General features: G+C 43.6%; 2 protein-coding genes across 4 annotated transcripts; both read right to left on the reverse strand.

Moving 5' to 3' along the window:
• Positions 1-2,678: 2,678 nt before the first annotated feature.
• LOC542531 (ypt homolog 1) lies at positions 2,679-13,136 on the reverse strand. Of its 3 annotated transcripts, none has more exons than XM_008670424.3 (8): positions 12,850-13,136; positions 12,683-12,755; positions 12,515-12,562; positions 12,377-12,424; positions 11,835-11,906; positions 11,589-11,744; positions 11,402-11,505; positions 2,679-2,852 (listed from the first exon to the last, which is right to left on the reverse strand). In XM_008670424.3, exons 1-8 carry the CDS (start codon positions 12,861-12,863, stop codon positions 2,828-2,830), a joined length of 540 nt encoding a protein of 179 aa, XP_008668646.1. In that variant the 5' UTR covers positions 12,864-13,136; the 3' UTR covers positions 2,679-2,827. The 3 variants fall into 3 exon arrangements, with proteins under 3 accessions (XP_008668646.1, XP_008668645.1, NP_001105546.2); XM_008670423.3 differs by lacking the exon at positions 2,679-2,852 and adding an exon at positions 9,765-10,082; NM_001112076.2 differs by lacking the exon at positions 2,679-2,852 and adding an exon at positions 10,700-10,943 and having other exon boundaries at positions 12,850-13,092.
• A 237-nt stretch (positions 13,137-13,373) lies between these two features.
• Positions 13,374-16,484, reverse strand: LOC100194096 (uncharacterized). The gene is made up of 10 exons (NM_001349846.1): positions 16,100-16,484; positions 15,962-16,000; positions 15,508-15,628; positions 15,354-15,415; positions 15,119-15,186; positions 14,915-14,964; positions 14,565-14,634; positions 14,222-14,342; positions 13,997-14,113; positions 13,374-13,596 (listed from the first exon to the last, which is right to left on the reverse strand). The coding sequence occupies exons 1-10, from the start codon at positions 16,301-16,303 to the stop codon at positions 13,498-13,500; spliced, it is 951 nt and encodes a 316-aa protein (NP_001336775.1). The 5' UTR covers positions 16,304-16,484; the 3' UTR covers positions 13,374-13,497.
• Positions 16,485-17,153: the final 669 nt, after the last annotated feature.

Genomic DNA, 17,153 nt, shown 5'->3' on the forward strand with positions numbered 1-17,153 from the left:
GCAGGGATTCAGTCATTACCTTCAAAATTTCCTCCACGTCAGTGGCAGAGTGTGATGCGGGGGTTTCTTCTTCGTCGGATACTTTTTGCTTCGGAGAAGACGCTTTCCTCTTCTTCGGAATTTTCTTCTTTGATAGTTCTTTCTCATCTTCATTTAAAGCTTCGGTTATCCTTTTCCTTTTCCGGCCTCCGACACCTTTATTCAGATTTTCGTAGTCAGGGTATTCAAAACCCAAGGCGTCCAGCACTCGATTTAGTCTTCGCTTCGGACGGGTGCCGAAGGCTGCGGTCATCAACTGATCTTCTTTTTTGGAATAATTGCCGAGTATTTCATTGCACATTACTTCAATTGTATCCAGCCACTCTTGGCAAGGTGTTTTAAAGTATTTCTTAAACTTGAAATAGTAAGGTAACCGCACAAGTTCTCCTTCTTTTTTCTCCCCCTCTAGCTTCGGCATTTCCCATTCTTTTAAACTAGGAAAAACCCTGAAAGCCAAAAACTCCTGAACCAGGTCTCTTGTACTGATATGCTCTGAAATAATTCTGAATTCATCCAACGCTTGTTGGGTTGGACCTTCTGGTGTCATGTTGCAACGAGGTCGGGTTTCTCCGAAGATTAGTTCAAGTGGACTTTGCACAAGCTTCTCCTTGTCATCATCAACCTTGACATAGAACCACTCTGACTTCCAGCCTGCTGCCCATTTGCTTCGGTAGCTGATTACAGGAAACTTTGTGGTTTTCCGATAAGCAAAATTATAGCAACCAAAATTGTCATGCAATCCATATTTTCTAGCCTTCGTCTGATAGTGCAGCTCGTGAACTCGACAAAAGCTGTCCGCAAACGGCTCCACCGCTTGGCTTCGGAGGGCCCAGATATAAACACTAAGCCTAACGATAGCGTTAGGAGTCAACTGATGAAAGTAGATACCAAACCTCTTCAGTACCTCTGCAATAATCCCATGTAGGGGGAATCTTAATCCAGCCTTTAGAAAGCTCTTGAAAATGACTATTTCATCCTTCTTCGGCTTTGGGGTAGTTTCTTCCCCCCCGAAGCGTAATAGCTTCTTCTGACTTTCACTGAAAAAACCCGACTTTACCATCTTGGAGAGATCAGCCTTCGAAACAGTAGACTTTCTGAAGTCCAAGTGGTTGGGTTTACTTGGCATAGCAATACGATAATCATCTTCAGGATCAGTTTCCTCAATGTTCTCTTCTTCTACTTCGGCAGTTGCTTGTTCTGCATCGGCACTGGGGATTTTTTCCGAAGCTACCAGCCCGGATCGTTGCATTGCTTCGGAGATGGGAATAGTCTTCGAACCTTCAGCTTCGCCTCCTTCACGCTCAACCCTAGCGGTAGAACGCACTCTAGCCATTTAATTCTGAATTTGTGGAAATTAAATACTTTTTCTTCCGAAGTTTTTTCTTCTGACGAAGCAGGCTTCAAGCTGGGGCTTCGTTCAATTCCGAGAATCAAGCTTCGGCTATGGTTAAAAATTTTGGCAGCAAAACAGTGCAAATAGCAATGAATGCTGTGGTAACTTCACACCTACTCGTCTGTTTATATAGTACTGCAGGTAAGAAGGCGAAGCGCCAGGATTTTTACACCAGGCGGACAGCCGCTTGCACTCGCTGCGCGGTGGACCGCAGAGACTAAACAGTAACTCTACAAGGTGGGACCGCTATGCGCTGGGAAACTAAATCGTTTCTCGATAACGAGCTCAGGGAAGGTGTTTTTTGGACCTTCGGCTTCCTGAAGCTTAGGAGACTTTTTTCACGGATCAAGCTCGTTACGAAAAACGATCTAGCGCCGCGAAAGGGGCTACTGTTGAGACTATGCTTCGTCGCCGAAGGTCTTGTAGGAAGAAGCAGTTTTTGGCTGAAGCTGTTCGTATGAGATGACCGAAGGTTCCTCTTAGTGAAGCTTCGGAATTTACAAACCGACATAAAAGTATAATGACCTTTTAGTCCATATATGTTTGAGTCACCGTTGTAATTCCTTATGAGGGGCATAATTGTAATTCCTCACAGGCCACGCCCTATGCCTATAAATAGGTGAACAGTACCTCTGTACTGTTCACGCAATCTTGTAATCATTGGCACGTTACGCTGGAATTATTGCTTTCTGCCAAGACGAAGGTATAAATGTACCTAAATGTTATGTTTCGATATTTAAGTTCACACAATAAAATATATACAAATATCGTTGTTCATTTTCGGTATGTCTTTCTATAATGTCTTATGTTTCATATTTTACTTCATATTGTTTTTCAAGTTTGATCACGAAAGTATGACTTTCGTGATATTTTGTTTATGACCTTCGTCCGAAGCTCATTAAATCCTTGGGGAGATAATGCTTCCGCGGACGAAGGGCATTAATATTTAACATTTTATGTTGCCTTGTTCTTAATTCATAGCATTTGAGAACAAGCCCCCAACAGCTAAGAAGTGTGCATCTTTTCCACTTTTTCCTTTTTAGAAATAAGTTCAAACTTCAAAGCACACGGCAGGTCACCTTCTGCAAGCGGCAAATGGGCCTGCTGAAGAAAGCTAAGGAGTTATCTGTTCTATGTGATGCTACTATTGTCACACCCGGGTTTCGGGGCACCAAGACCCGGGCGCGAACATAATCACCAGGTGTGCTGGGACCAAGTCTCACACATATGATGAATCATGGCACAGGATCGAATGTCACAACTTTACTATATAATAGGAGTTCTATACAAAATAAATAATTACATATAAGGAGACAACGGTCCAGCAACCCAAAGTTAACTGGGAGACGACGACCTAGATCTCTCACGAACTCATCACAGCATCCTCCATGCGCCTCATCCTGCGGTACCTGATCTTGACCTGTGGGGGGTGTGAGACAGCAAGAGTGAGCTCACATACGTTCATCGCTCAACAAGTTGTGGGGAATAATGTGAATGAACTCGCCAAAGGTGGGAGCTCACGTGAAGTGTAAGGCTTACCAAAGAGGATGGTTGAAGCTGAGCATTGCTTTTAATGTTGGTCAAAATTTTATTAGCAATTACTAAGTATAAGTAAATACCAACCCAATTAAGTAGTAGAACAAAAGTAACAACCTCACATGTGATGCAATGCATATGACAAATTGAGTTTAGGTTCCATAATTTAATCATCAGAGAGTCCTGAGCTGCTCATGACCGTGAGCTCGGCTAGTATACTAGTTTTACACTCTGCAGAGGTGGTACCCTTTACCCACAAGTCATGTTACCCATCTGCCAAGGGATCGCGACTTCCCATACACCTCTACCGAGGAGGCGAGGCAGGGTAACACTACGAGGCCTTTACAAAGTTCCACTAGCTTCAGAAAACCCGCTACAGTTTATAGGAAGCTCCAATGCAGGGTTCTTGCCTGACCGCCATCGCAGCAAAATCAACCAAGGTCCTCCCTACACTGACCACTCCCCTACTGCCCTTGCCCCTTTCGGGTAAGGTAGTCCTCCACTAGCTTTCCTAATTAATCAGCCAAGGGCGTCCATAAACCCTTGTGGTGGCACGTGTTTCTCAAGTTAAGCTCTATGTTCCAATTAACATTAATGATCTTGACATGAACATAAATAGAATAACAAAATAACTGGAACATAGATATGATAAATAATTATCCCAAATCCATGTAAAGCAATAGCAAACTACCAAAGTGATTCAGGGGTAAACAAGGTAATGAGATAAACAATCTAGGGTAACCTATTGGGTCCCATCAAAATTAACCTATGCATGAATAAATGATATTAAAGAACATTATTGGGTAAAAAGTGGTCAAGGGTACAACTTGCCTTCAATGAGCTCCTGCTCAGCTATCTCTACCAGCTGAACCCCAGAATCCTCTGTAGCTAGCTCGTTTACTCGCATCAACACAATACGTACATCGTATAGCAAAAAATAACATTACACCAAGCATGTAAATAAAATACACAGTAATATTCTAGACATTAAAATGAGATCATAAGAACTGGAATCATTAAATTTGGAGTTATAGATTTTAAGTTATGAATTTTCAAAGATTTTATGCATTTAATATAGGGTTAAGTGAGAAATAAATTTTAATGTGTATTTCTTGTAAAAACAGTGGTACTATTTGATAGAGAATGATATTACAAAATTATAGGAAATGGAATGGTCCAATTTGGAGTTCATATGCATTTCCTACAAACTAAACAAGTTTCTACATTTAAATATGTACTAAAAACTATTTTCTAAACTGTTTTCTGGTTTTATTAATTATCTGGATTGGGCTTCATTTTCTATTAAACATAGGGGCCCAAGTGCAAAAGAAACCGAGACACAGAGAACAGTAATATGGGACGGCGGGTTGTTTTCTGTATAGTTCAGGGGTTCTTTAGCAAAGTGCACCCGCGAAGGGGTATCACGGATCCAGGGCCGTTGGATCTACTCTAAAGGCCGAGATTAGATCGCGTTTTAAATGAAAGGGTACGTAACCGTGATCCTCGGATCTTAGATCAACGGCCAGCATACCCCACAGCACCTAACCCTCGGTTTCGAGATATGCGGCTACGATTCACTAGAACGAAAGGGTATGAGTGGTTCTAATCTCCACCGCACGCTCGCAATCCGACGGCGCGCGTACACCCTTCCACCTCCGACGACCAGGGAAGGTGGAGAAGAGGCCCGCGGTGGCACTCCACCAGCGCGCTGCGATTCCGGCCAACCTGACCTCCATCTCCAAATTCCTTCGCTCTTCGCCCAATTGACGATGTTATGAACTCATCCTCCCTACCAATTTCTACCGTCGTCGAGCACAGGGCTCGGTCCACGGCGCGCTACACTTTTAAGGTGGCGCCACCGCAACGCGCAGGTGACCGGTCCTGCCAGCCAACGGCGAGCTCGCCGCCGTGACGGTGAACAACCCAAGAAGCACCCAGCTCACGCCTAGCCAAAACCTTTCACGCCACCAGTCGCTATAGAGGAAGAATCGGCACTTACCACCAACCAGACGAAGGCGAGGTCGACGCGTAGATTCCCGAGCCCGCACGCGAGGGAAGCACCAGGCTCCAGACGCCGCGCCGCCAAGCCGCTTCGGCCGCCGCACCAGGATGCCGCGCCGCGCCCGGACTATTTGAGGCCTCACGATCCGAAGGCGAGCGGGTGTCTTTGATCGGCGATGCACTCACACTCTCTCTCCTCCGCGCTCTCGGCAACGACTGATTCTACCGCGGTGCAGACCTCGTGATCTAGTGGATGCTCAATGTGGGGAGGGAAAAGAGCCGCAGGCGCCTGAGTATTTATCCCAGAGCCGCCGGTCGCGATGGAACGGAATCCGGCCGGAATTCACGCCGCGGCGAGGATTTCGCGCGTGGTTTCGGTTGAGAGGAGAACGCCGACAAGCGGGTCCCACACAGCAGGCGCGCCTATGAGAACGGGCTGCGCGGGTGCAAGCTGGTTTGGGCGGGCTGAAGGGTTTCAGCCCAAACGCGCAGGTAGTTATTTCTTGTTTTCTTTTTTTCTATTTGTTTTAGTTTTATATTTTACTTTTAAATTTCGGTTTCAATTTCAAATATGAATTTATCTGCAAAATCAAATGCACAACCAAAGTACCAGTATGAAATGCAGCAACTAATTTATTTTATTTCTTTATTAAATGAATACATCTCTAAAAGAAATTTACCCACTAAAATAAATCTTTAATATCCCTCACATAGTTGTTTTAAGGTAATACTCTTAGTGTAAAATTTAAACTAAGGGATAATTTAACTTAATTCTTTTATAAAATAGATCAAAATATATAATTCAACAAAGGAAACATTTTTAGTTTAAGATTATTAATTTTTTTAAGATATATTTTTAAATCAAAAACCTTTGTAGAGTTTTGGTAAGTTCCCAAAATAAGATTTTGGGGTGCTACAACTATTGGTGTCATGGTGATCTCCCCTCATGGCAAGATTTATGAGACCTAGCCACCAATGGGTCTGTATCTCTTTTGTGTTTATCGATGCAAACGTTACTGTGCATAGTGACCATTGTTCATTCATTTAAACTTTGTTGATGTTAGGAACATGGAAGGTTTGATCGAGAGGTACAGGAGAACCTGTTCAGAAATGCATGGTGAAAGTAGCAACCACAACAAAACTCAGGTCAGGATCTGACAGTATGCATCAAGTGATGTGGCTCTGCAGTTTAGAACAATTAACAGAAAGAAAGATTAGGAGGAAACTTTTGCTTAGTGCACCTGCCCTTGGCTTGTTTTTCTGTGACGCTAACACAAGCACTAACAATCATTCTGTACGCTGATATTCTCTTGTTTTTGTAGACAATACAACAAGAGGTGTTAGCGTTAACGCATGAAATGGATTTGCTTCAAAAGGGAGGTGAAGTAATTGTGTTTCATCTATACTGTAGAAAAAGCATAATTAACTCTGCATAGTGACTTATTTTTTAGACTAGAGTAAAATTTATTATCTTGTATGTTGCATGCTTCTGCAAACAATGGTGTGTATGGCATGGCATGCAGCATCAGAAAAAGCACCAAAAGTGTTAATGATAGCACAAAGGTTGGATAAGAGTAACACAAATTCCATGACATCTCTTCACAAATGTAGCCTCGAGAGCTGACGTAGATTCAGAAGAATTTGTGAGTAGCTAAAGATTTTCCTTACATTACTTCCTATTTCTTTATTTTCTAAAACTCATACAAAACCCACACTGCTATACAGTTGCATAAACTTTGGAGAGGATGCAGCTTCTTAGTTATATTTATGTTCTAACTAGCTGAAAAGTAAGCTCGAGCCTCGCAAGCCGGTTTGAACTCGAAACAACTCGCGAGCCTCGAGTGAGCCGAGCCGAGCCTGTTTTTTGGGCTCGTCGGTGAAGCGAGCAGAATCGAGCTAGCTCATGAACTACGCCAACTATGTTGAATTAATCAATATGTATAATAATAATAGATTATCGGTTCATTTCTTAGTCTTTAACGATGGATACATAACAATTCAAATTTTAGATTGCTCATAATAGTAAATAATAATTCTGCATTTCTTATTTAAATACTATTAATTTAATATATAATGCAATTATATTTACCAAGGTATGACTTGCGAGCCAAGCCGAGCCTCATCCTTGAGCCCGTGCAGTGGGCAAGTCAAGCCGAGTCTCATCCTTGAGCTCGTTCAGTGGGCGAGCCGAGTTTGGTCATCCACTGAGCTTGATTTGTTTCCGGCCCTAGTTCTAACAACTTACTAGTATGAGCTGATGAGTCATGTTAAACTGTCAAGAATCCACAAATAAGTATTGATTGCAGGACCCATGACAGATCTAAGAACATCCATGCAGGTACATGCATGCAGAGAATGACATAAACCACATGAATCTTGACAAGCTCCAACCCTTGAAAATAAGCTCCAAATGTGGATAAATAACGTTCGCTGCCAGAAGGTAAGGTTTATACGCTTTTTATAGACATATTGAAATCTTTATCCAAAAGAAAATTAGTACTGCAAGTTTCGATGTGCTGCTCTTGTATGTTGAACAGATGCAGATCATCTCTAGGGAGATCGAGATGCTCAGGAACAAGGTTAGTTCATTATTTGCCGCTCGGTTCCTGCAAGAAGCTCAGGTCTAGCAATTTCCGTTGCCAATGGTTCTTTGCGTTTCTGTTTTGCAGGAAGCCACACTGCAGGCTGTCAATGGCGTTCTTATGTCCTTTCTTTAAAGAACACTCTCTCTGACTTAATCTTGTGCTTGCAGATAATTGAGCAGAACGAGATTCTGAATTTGAGCAACATGGCGATGACACCGGTTTAGGGTGCAACCTCCTAATAAGTTAGCTTTTTGAGCAGTGTTGGTCCAACAGACCTAAAATCTGTTGATATGTGTGGACGCGTGTCGTGGCCCTACGCTCTAGATAGGGCGTGCCGTGTGTGCGGCGACCCGATGGACACATTATGTGTCGGCGATCTGGTTCCAACAATTGGTATCGGAGCCAGGTTGACCTAGGTTGGCCCAGTATTTTCTTAGACAAATCTTGGCTCACAATGTGTGTGAGAAGATTATTAGGAATAGTCTCACATTGTAAGTTGTGGATGGACAAGCATGGTTTATGTACAATATTCTAATGGGCTAGCTTTTGGGGTGTGTTGGCCAACAAACCTAAAGTCTGCTGCTAAGCGTGCGAACGCGTGTGTCGCGGCACGACAGCATGGGTGGACGCGCCGCGTGTGCGTGCAGCCCGATGGACATGCCATATGTCAACGGTCCGGTTCCAACACTAGCTAACTATGGAGATTGGAGAGTAACTACTATTTATAGGCAAAGTTGCCATTATTTCAATCTATCTATACATTTTGTTCTGAAACTGTATGGTATTTCAATTTTGTTCCAAGACAAACATCTTGACCAAAGTTTGTAGAAAAATATGTTCAAAACTACAGTACGAAATAAATGCACTGCACTCTGTTCACTCAGCCTGCGAATACATTTCCTAAAATTAAAAGTGACTTGAAAGAAAGGAATATCCTAATAAAGCTGCGTTTAGATAGAAGTGCTTGGAAAAAAGATATCCACCTGCCCGAACCATGATTAGATCTTTTTCCTTTTACTGCCCTTAAAAGCTTTTTCCTTTCTCTTTCTCTCTCTTTTTCTTTTTTGACATATTGTTGTGTTTCAACTCTAGCCTACCTCAACTTGCTTGGGACTAAAAGACTATGTTGATGTTGATCTAAATAACTAAGTTAATGTTGTTATATTTTTCAACAAATTTGGTCAAAGTTTAGAAAATTTTGACTTATGACAAAACTAAACCCAACAAGAAAGTAACTCATAAGCTCTGCCGCTCCATCTTGGGCATAGTATTTGTATCTCCGCAAGCTCTGCATGTTAAATAAACTACATTTTTAAGGTTGGGTCATCCCTCTGTTCAATATGGTAGAAGTTTGCGAATAAAATGATGAAATTTGGCAGTCTGAGTTCTGGCTCAGATTCATTTCGAGTTTCTCACCACCGCATTTTCGCAACTATATATGTGTCTCAAAACAAACGAAGACAGAGAAACACATCTATTCTAGCAGATAACGATTTTACTGATTATCGAAAGGCAGACATTGATGTGCCTCATGTTGAACAGCATCTATAAACTCATACAAAACCCACACCGCTATACAGTTGCATAAACTTTGGATAGGATGCAATTTCTTAGTTATATGTATGTGGAAAATAAGCTCGAGCCTCACGAGCCGATTCGAGCTCGAAACGGGTCGCGAGCCTCGAGTGAGCCGAGCCGAGCCTGTTTTTTGGGCTCGTCAGTGAAGCGAGCCGAGCCGACTCGTGAGCTGCGTCAAATGTGCTGAATTAATCAATATGTACAATCATAATAGATTATTGGTTCATTTCTGAGTCTTTAATTATTAATACATGACAATTCAAATTTTAGATTGCTCATAATATTGAATAATGATTCTGTATTTCATATTTAAATACTATTAATTTAATATATAATGCAATTATATTTACTAAGGTATAGCTCGTGAGCCGAGCCTCATCCTTGAGCTCGTGCAGTGGGCAAGTCGAGCCGAGTCTCATCCTTGAACTCGTTCGATGGGCGAGCTGAACTCGGTCATCCACCGAGCTCGACTCTCCCGTCCTAGTTCTAACAACTTACCGGTATGAGCTGATGGGTCATTTTGAACTATCAGGAATCCACAAATCAATATTGATTACAGGACCCATGACAGATCTAAGAACATCCATGAAGGTACATGCATGGAGAGAATGACACAAACCACACGAATCTTGACAAGCTCCAAACCATTGAAAACAAGCTTCAAATATGGGTAAATAACATTCGCTGCCAGAAGGTAAGGTTTATACGCTTTTTTATACAGACAGATTGAAATCTTTATCGAAAAGAAAATTAGTATCTTGTATCTGCAAGTTTCGATGTGCTGCTCTCGTATGTTGAACAGATGCAGATCATCTCTAGGGAGGTCGAGATGCTCAGGAACAAGGTTAGTTCAGTATTTGCTGCTCTGTTCCTACAAGAAGCTCAGGTCTAGCAATTTCCGTCGCCAATGGTTCTTTGCGTTTCCGTTTTGCAGGAAGCCACACTGCAGACTGTCAATGGCGTGCTTCAGGAAAGAGTACTGCAAATCTGCATGTCCTTTCTTTAAAGAACACTCTCTGACTTAATCTTGTGCATGTAGATAATTGAGCGGAATGGGATTCTGAATTAGAACAACACGGCGATGACACCGCAAGCACCGTTCCAGCTAACTATGGAGAGTAACTACTGTTTGTAGACAAAGATGCCATTCTATCAATCTTACCTTTCGTTCTGAAACTGTATGGTGTTTCAATTTTGTTCCAAGACAAACATCTTGACCAAGTTTGTAGAAAAATATGTTCAAAACTACTGTACGAAATAAATGCACTGCACTCTGTTGAGACATATTTAATGGTGCATCTAAATAACTAAGTTAATGTTGTCATATTTTTCAACAAATTTGGTCAAAGCTAGAAAATTTTGACTTAGGACAAAATCAAACCCAACGAGAAAGTAACGCATAAGCTCTGCCGCTCCCATCTTGGGGAAAATTAGTATTTGTATCTACGCAAGCTCTGCATGTGTAAATAAACTACCTTTTCAAGGTTGGATTATCTCGCTGTTCAATATGGTAGAAATTTGTGAGTAAAAATGATGAAATTTGGCGGTCCGAGTTCTGGCTCAGATTCATTTCGAGTTTCTCACCACCGCATTTTCGCAACTATATATATGTGTCTCAAAACAAACGAAGACAGAGAAACACATCTAGTCTAGCAGATAATCATTTTACTGATTCTCCAAAGACAGACATTGCTGTGCCTCATGTTGAACAGCATCTACTACTCTTCTGCTGCTCTTGCTGGATCGGCCGCCCTTTCATCTGAACTACATTGGAGGGCTTCCTCTCCAGGGCTGCCTGACTCCCTGCTTTACTGCAAGATGGGACAAGGAGTTTTCCATCTCAGGGTAATAATCCCTTAGGGCCCGTTGTTTCGTTGGAATTGAATTCCATTTTAATAATTATAATTTAGACAAAACTAATTAAGTTTATATATTTATATATGTAATATATTTGTATATTGTCCAAAATCACATGAGAGAGATAGTTATATACTACATTTATGTTATAGATGCGCAAGTAGAAGAATGTGATATAAGTTGTATATCGGAAAAATAGCATGTAAATCTATAGAATCAATTTCTATCTCTCACCTCATGAATTTGAGGTAGGCTTATGTGATAACTTTGGAAAGTGGTGGAATGTCATATTCTAAAAAAATAGCCTACTCCATTAGTAAGATTCTAATTCCTCGAAATGAAAGGAAACAAACGGGGCCTTATTGAGAGTGAAATCAGAAAAAAAAAAAAACCGCCGCTTTGACGTGCATACCTTTTCTTAATTGCAGCAGACATTGCCAAGAACGCCTCCTCGACGTTGATCGACTCCTTAGCGCTCGTTTCGAGGAACGGGATGCCTACCTCTTCAGCGTAAGCCTGCAGTTAATTCTGTTGCCGGTTTAGCTCAAGAAAGTCTACTGCTACAGTATTGATGAACAGCTACTTGGAAGTTTTTTGACCTGTGCTACTGAAGTATCGACAGCCCTGTTCTCGGCCAGATCACATTTGTTACCAACAAGAAGCTTGCGCACGCTGTCGTTGGCGTATCGGTCGATCTCGTCAAGCCACTGCTTCACGTTGTTGAAGCTCTCCATGTCCGTGATGTCATAAACAATCTAGAGGGGTGGGGCAACCAAGGTGTGTTCGCTGAAATGCAGGTATAGAATTTTAGGAAATGTATTCCGCAGGCTGAGTGATTTGCTTACAATTATCCCGTGAGCTCCTCTGTAGTAGCTGCTCGTGATGGTCCTGAACCGCTCCTGCCCTGCTGTGTCCCACTGTTGAAGCATGCAGCATCAGCCATCAGGTGCAACTAATAATATTTGACTGAATTGCGTATTACCGTTGCTGCTTTGAATATATTAAAAAAACAAATAAAAAGAAAGAAAGAAGATCAGGAGCCAAAAGCTTTTACTTCATGCCAGGATATACGTGTTGTTCAATAGAGACTCAGAGAGTTAGATCTCTACCCTTTTATCATCGTTAACTGGCACAAGAACAAGAAACTGTATCTTTTTTGCGTTGACCAAAACGATTTTCGGCATTTTATTTTTCTAACATCATGCGAGCCGTTACGTCCCTACCACCATGGCACTGTGCGTTCTCGACCAAATTGATTTGCCTCTCTAGGAATACAAAACTGTAGGCTGTGACTTCCGTGTACGGTGTAGCAGACAAGCAACGTGTTCCATTGGTCCCAAACATTGTCACAGATGGTACATGTACAAGCGTTGAGGAGGCCACTTACAATCTGCAGCTTTACGGTCTTGCCCTCCACCTCGACCGTGCGGATTTTCTGCGCAAACATAGCAAGGAAACTGGGATGGTCAGTAGATCAAAAGAACACCAAGAACGCGTGCAAACATTCCAAGAGGCACCAACTCACAAAGTCGACGCCGATCGTGCTGATGTAGCTGTCCACGTAGGAGTCGTCCTGGATGATGATGATGAACACAGAGGGTGAGTGTGAGTGGCCACACAGAACCGTACGTACCGTCTACTGGTGGTGTGCAGCAAACGGTGGGCGCCAATCGGCACTGCCAGCCTGACTCACAGCGAAGCGGAGGAGGAAGCAGGACTTGCCCACCGAGGAGTCGCCGATCAGGAGAAGCTTGAACAGGTAATCGCTATCGAAGGACAAGCAAACAAGGGGGCAAAAGTTTTGGTTCACTGGAGATGAAAAATAAGAGGTGTGAAAGGAGGGGAGGGGGACAAACTTACAACTCGTTGCTCATTGCGCTTCCCACCTTTCGATTCCAAGAACAGCGCGGAGGAGAAGAGCGATTCCGAGAACAGTGCGGGAAGAGAGGAGCGAAGGATGGAGATGCTTTTGCGAGGGACAGGGTGAGACTGAGAGAGAGAGAAGAAGATGCTAAACCTCCGGGAAGTCGCCTCTCTCTCACGCACGCACGCACGCACCTCGAGAAACCGCTGGGCGCTGGTGCATAAACCAACCGATCCGATGATGGGGATGGGGGCGATGCATTTGTTTTTATGGAGCTCCGCAGCGCCGTGACGTTGGACTCAAGTTAATTTTTTTTATGAGATGACAGGGATTCACGGGCGCGCCGCACCGGCCGCTCGCGGCACGTGCACACGCCCCTGGCCTGCCTGCCAAAGGCCATCACGAATTCACGATCTTGTAGCGTAGTGTATGTGTATCTCTCTCTGCTCTCCTAGCTACCGGTACGAACACAAGGCTGCTTTGGCGCTTTTTAGCTGGGAAGAAACGTAGTGCCATGTGAGGAACACAAGTGCAGCAGCCAAAGTATACGTACAAACCACGTCTGGTAACACTGTACCCGCAGATACATATGTAAGATCACATAAACCATACACAGTTAAAGTTGTGGACGTCTGCTTTTTCTGCTAGATACTACTAACTGGGTACTGCTGGAATAAGTAAGGTAGTATCTTCTTATGGTCGCCCGACTGGAATCCAGTGTTAGGGTCGATCAGATATGGCACCTGCAATGCAACACCATGATTGTTCGTGAGTTAGAAGTTACCCTTGCTTCACCCCCCCCCCCCCCCCCCTTTTTTTTCCGTTGAAAGAGGTAAAGGTATCAAGAATAGATGCAGTTAAAGAGCCATGCTATGTTTCCCCATGAATGAAGAAAATAAAAAGGTTTGCTAAGTTAGATAATGCACCGGTGACTAGAAAAAAAAATCTGATACCAAAAGACATTTTGCTGGTATAACCGAATAATGGCCACGCTGATATACCTAAGAAATCATATATTTATAGTAATACAGGTACAAATGCAACGTTTCTGAGCATCACCTATTCAGATCCTATCATGAAAATGGTCAATGCCTACTTCTACTTCTCATGGTGTGCCATATGCATGGCTAGCATTATTATTACCTGCTTAGAGCCCGACTTCCTTAGAAGCAAATCCGTCCTCGACGATCCCTCTCCGACGTTCTGGAGAACATAAGGAAGCTCCAGTTCACAGAGAGCCTCTCGAACTATCCTTGCACACTGGATCCAAAACGTGCGAAGGGGAGAGGGCACCACCATAATAAGAGATCGAACGATGCAGCAAGCTTGTAACATGGCAACAATGAGAGCTGAGCAGCGATCTCTCACGGGATTATTCTCGTACGAGAAGAGCTCCAGCTTCTCTGCAGGTACAGCACCGGCTTTGTCCCACAGTGTCATCCCTCTTCCAGCTCTGAGAAGAGTGGGCACCCATCCTGTGAAAATCGTACTGCATAGAGGGATAGAGGGATTGAGAATCGCAAGCATTGAAAAGAAATTTGTCCAGACCCGTTATAGAAAGTATTTTTCATTTTTACTCATCCTAGTAATGCCAGTATCTTACTTCCTTGGAAAGTAATTTCAATGTCGTCAAGTATGAAGCGTATAAGCCACGGTTACATAAGGTAGGTAACATGAGCTTTTCTCAAAGCAAGCAAAGCTGGATATATACCTCTCAAGGAGACCAGGTGAAGGACTCCTTCCTTGTCCATAGTTCCTGAACAGGTACTTCACAATATCTCCTGCACATCCAAAAGCATATTAGCATCCAAAATTATTGTGCCGTTACAGTAGTGAACTTGCACTGCACTACACAGAGCTACAGACAAGGACTAAACCTTTTTTAGGATTAGAGAATAAGTAAATCTTATCTTATAGCTGTTAATTACACTGCCTTTCTGACTGCAGACCAAAATGTTTCAGAGACTCAGTGTCATCGAACTTTAGCGGATAGCAAACCAGAACAGAATGAACAAAGCGTGCTTGGATCCCTCCAAACCAAAAGAACTAATCAGAACTTACCACTTTCATACATTGAGATACCAGTACTGGCGTCAACAAGGAGTGGAAACCTGCCGTACAGACACTACAGTTCAGTGATAGTAAGCAATGCATCAGAAGGTTAATAAACAAACATAGAACCCTGAAACTTTCCAAGATATATTCACTTGAAGCATTGCCACATCTATTAGTAAATATTATAATACTTAGCAAGTCAAGACATACTGCTCCTTCCCTCCAATTTTCTTGACTATGTCCCTGTGCCTTAGCGACCCTTTTGGACAAGGATAAACCTGAAACAGTTAGGAATAAAAATTGGCGCCACTAAGAAGACAGCGTCAGAATGCTACATCAATGGCCAGCACTAACTGGAATGCAAGTAGAGCCGGTACAGGTAAAATGGTTTCATGGTTGCTTCGAATGCAGAAATGAAGGAACAATGTAAGACAAGGTTGAGCACCTCTGCAGAAAGGTCAAGCTCGGTCATGGCCTCCCGAACTCTCCTACAGAAGGGACATGCCTCTTTGGAACAATAACAAAGGATTCAATCAGTATATTGCAGAAACCAGAAGCAGCAGCCTACGACCATAGGTAAACAGAATTTATTGTTTTACCAAACTCATACAGTTGAAGAGTTGGAATGCTTATTGCTGAATCGATGTTCTCCCCGCTGCTAGTAGCCACTTTTGATCCCCATGGCAGTCTGGATAAACTTGAAATTGAAGATGTCGTGACCTGGGAGCGGAAGTAGCCACATATACACAAGTCATGGATGGCAAGCAGAAAGGAAGATTGCGCTGCGCCTATAAAGGAACAACCAGATATAACCAGAAACACTTGCACTGTTAGTAGATGGACCAGACTGGATTACTAGACGTGAAATGAAAACTAATGAATGTCAGAAGCAGGAAATACATGGGACCCTTTTGTGAATTTATTACCCAGTGTACTTAATCTAGCCATCTGAGCGAGCATCCAAATTTGAGTTCTGAACTCTGAATCCTAATCCAAGTTAGTATTATTAGTTCAGGCCTTAGGGTTCGTAATTGCTCGGCCACGAGGATTTACCTCCACAACGTCGTTCCGTTGCTGCGAAGGATCGCCTCCCTGCGCACAAACTCACACAGAGCGACACCAGTTTTAGCAATCCCCAGCCTAACCAAGCCCGAAGTCGGGCAGCCGACAAATCCGACTCTGACTGGTTACCCCGAGGAGTTTGAGGAGCGGGCACAGGAACGACATAACGCTGCCGCTAGTGGTAGAGGTGGTTTCAGTTCCGGACGCCCCCGCGCTGGGAGGGCGCGCTCGGACGAGGGATCGGACGCGGCGGCGATTGGGAAGGTAAGCTCGACTCGGAGCGGGAGGGAGGTGGAGATGGCTGCAGCCGGCGGAGTGTGCGAGCGGCAGCATGGCAGCCAGCGCTGGTTTGAGGGCGCCCTGGAGCTGGGAGTCGGCGTGAGCGTGACCACTGGCACCCGGCGTGTGGCGGCCGTCGCGGGAGGCGGACGGGCAGTTCGGCTGGCTCTGTGGACCAGGCCACTGAGTCGTCGTGGCCCCCTCTCGGACCAGCGCAATGGGCTTTTTGGTCGCAAACTCGCAAAGAATTGGCGGCCCAGGATACCCGACTGCGGGTGAGCGAGACTGCGCCGTGCGGTGCCGGTAGGAGTGTAGTTTGTTTGAAATTTTAAATAATTTTACTTCAAAAAATAAATATAAATAGAGTCTGATTCTTAAATTTTATAATGTAAAATTTAGAACCCATTACCACCATTAAGTACGACTGCGAGACTGAGGTAGCAACTGATTGAAGTTTGGAGGACGTTCCATCTCGGCGGGATGTGGCGCTGCCGATTTCCGCATTTTGGGCGTGTACCCTCGCAAGTGCGAAATTTCTAGGACTGTCATAGGTTTCATGTGAGATATTTATGATTATAGACTTCGCAATGTTGGACTTTGTTAGAATAGAACCAAAGATGGTGGCTTCACCATTTGGAAAACAAAAGCACCCACGATGTCGCTCATTTGGCACTCATCGATAGGAGATTGTCTACCCTGTTCAAAAAAGATAGGAGACCGTCATTAATCCAGTCACCAGAGAACTAAGCCATCTTTTGCAAACGACGTCAACACTATCGTTCTAGAGCTCATATGTCCTCACTCTCCTCCCACCTCGTCTCCAAGAAGAGATCTTCATCGTCGTTGCCGACGGCGTGCTCTACGACCCTTCCTCCCTTGTCGTTTCAAGGGTCTACCCCGCCAT

The sequence above is a fragment of the Zea mays genome, chromosome 2, assembly GCF_902167145.1.
Source record: "Zea mays cultivar B73 chromosome 2, Zm-B73-REFERENCE-NAM-5.0, whole genome shotgun sequence".
NCBI classification, from domain to species: Eukaryota; Viridiplantae; Streptophyta; class Magnoliopsida; order Poales; family Poaceae; genus Zea; species Zea mays.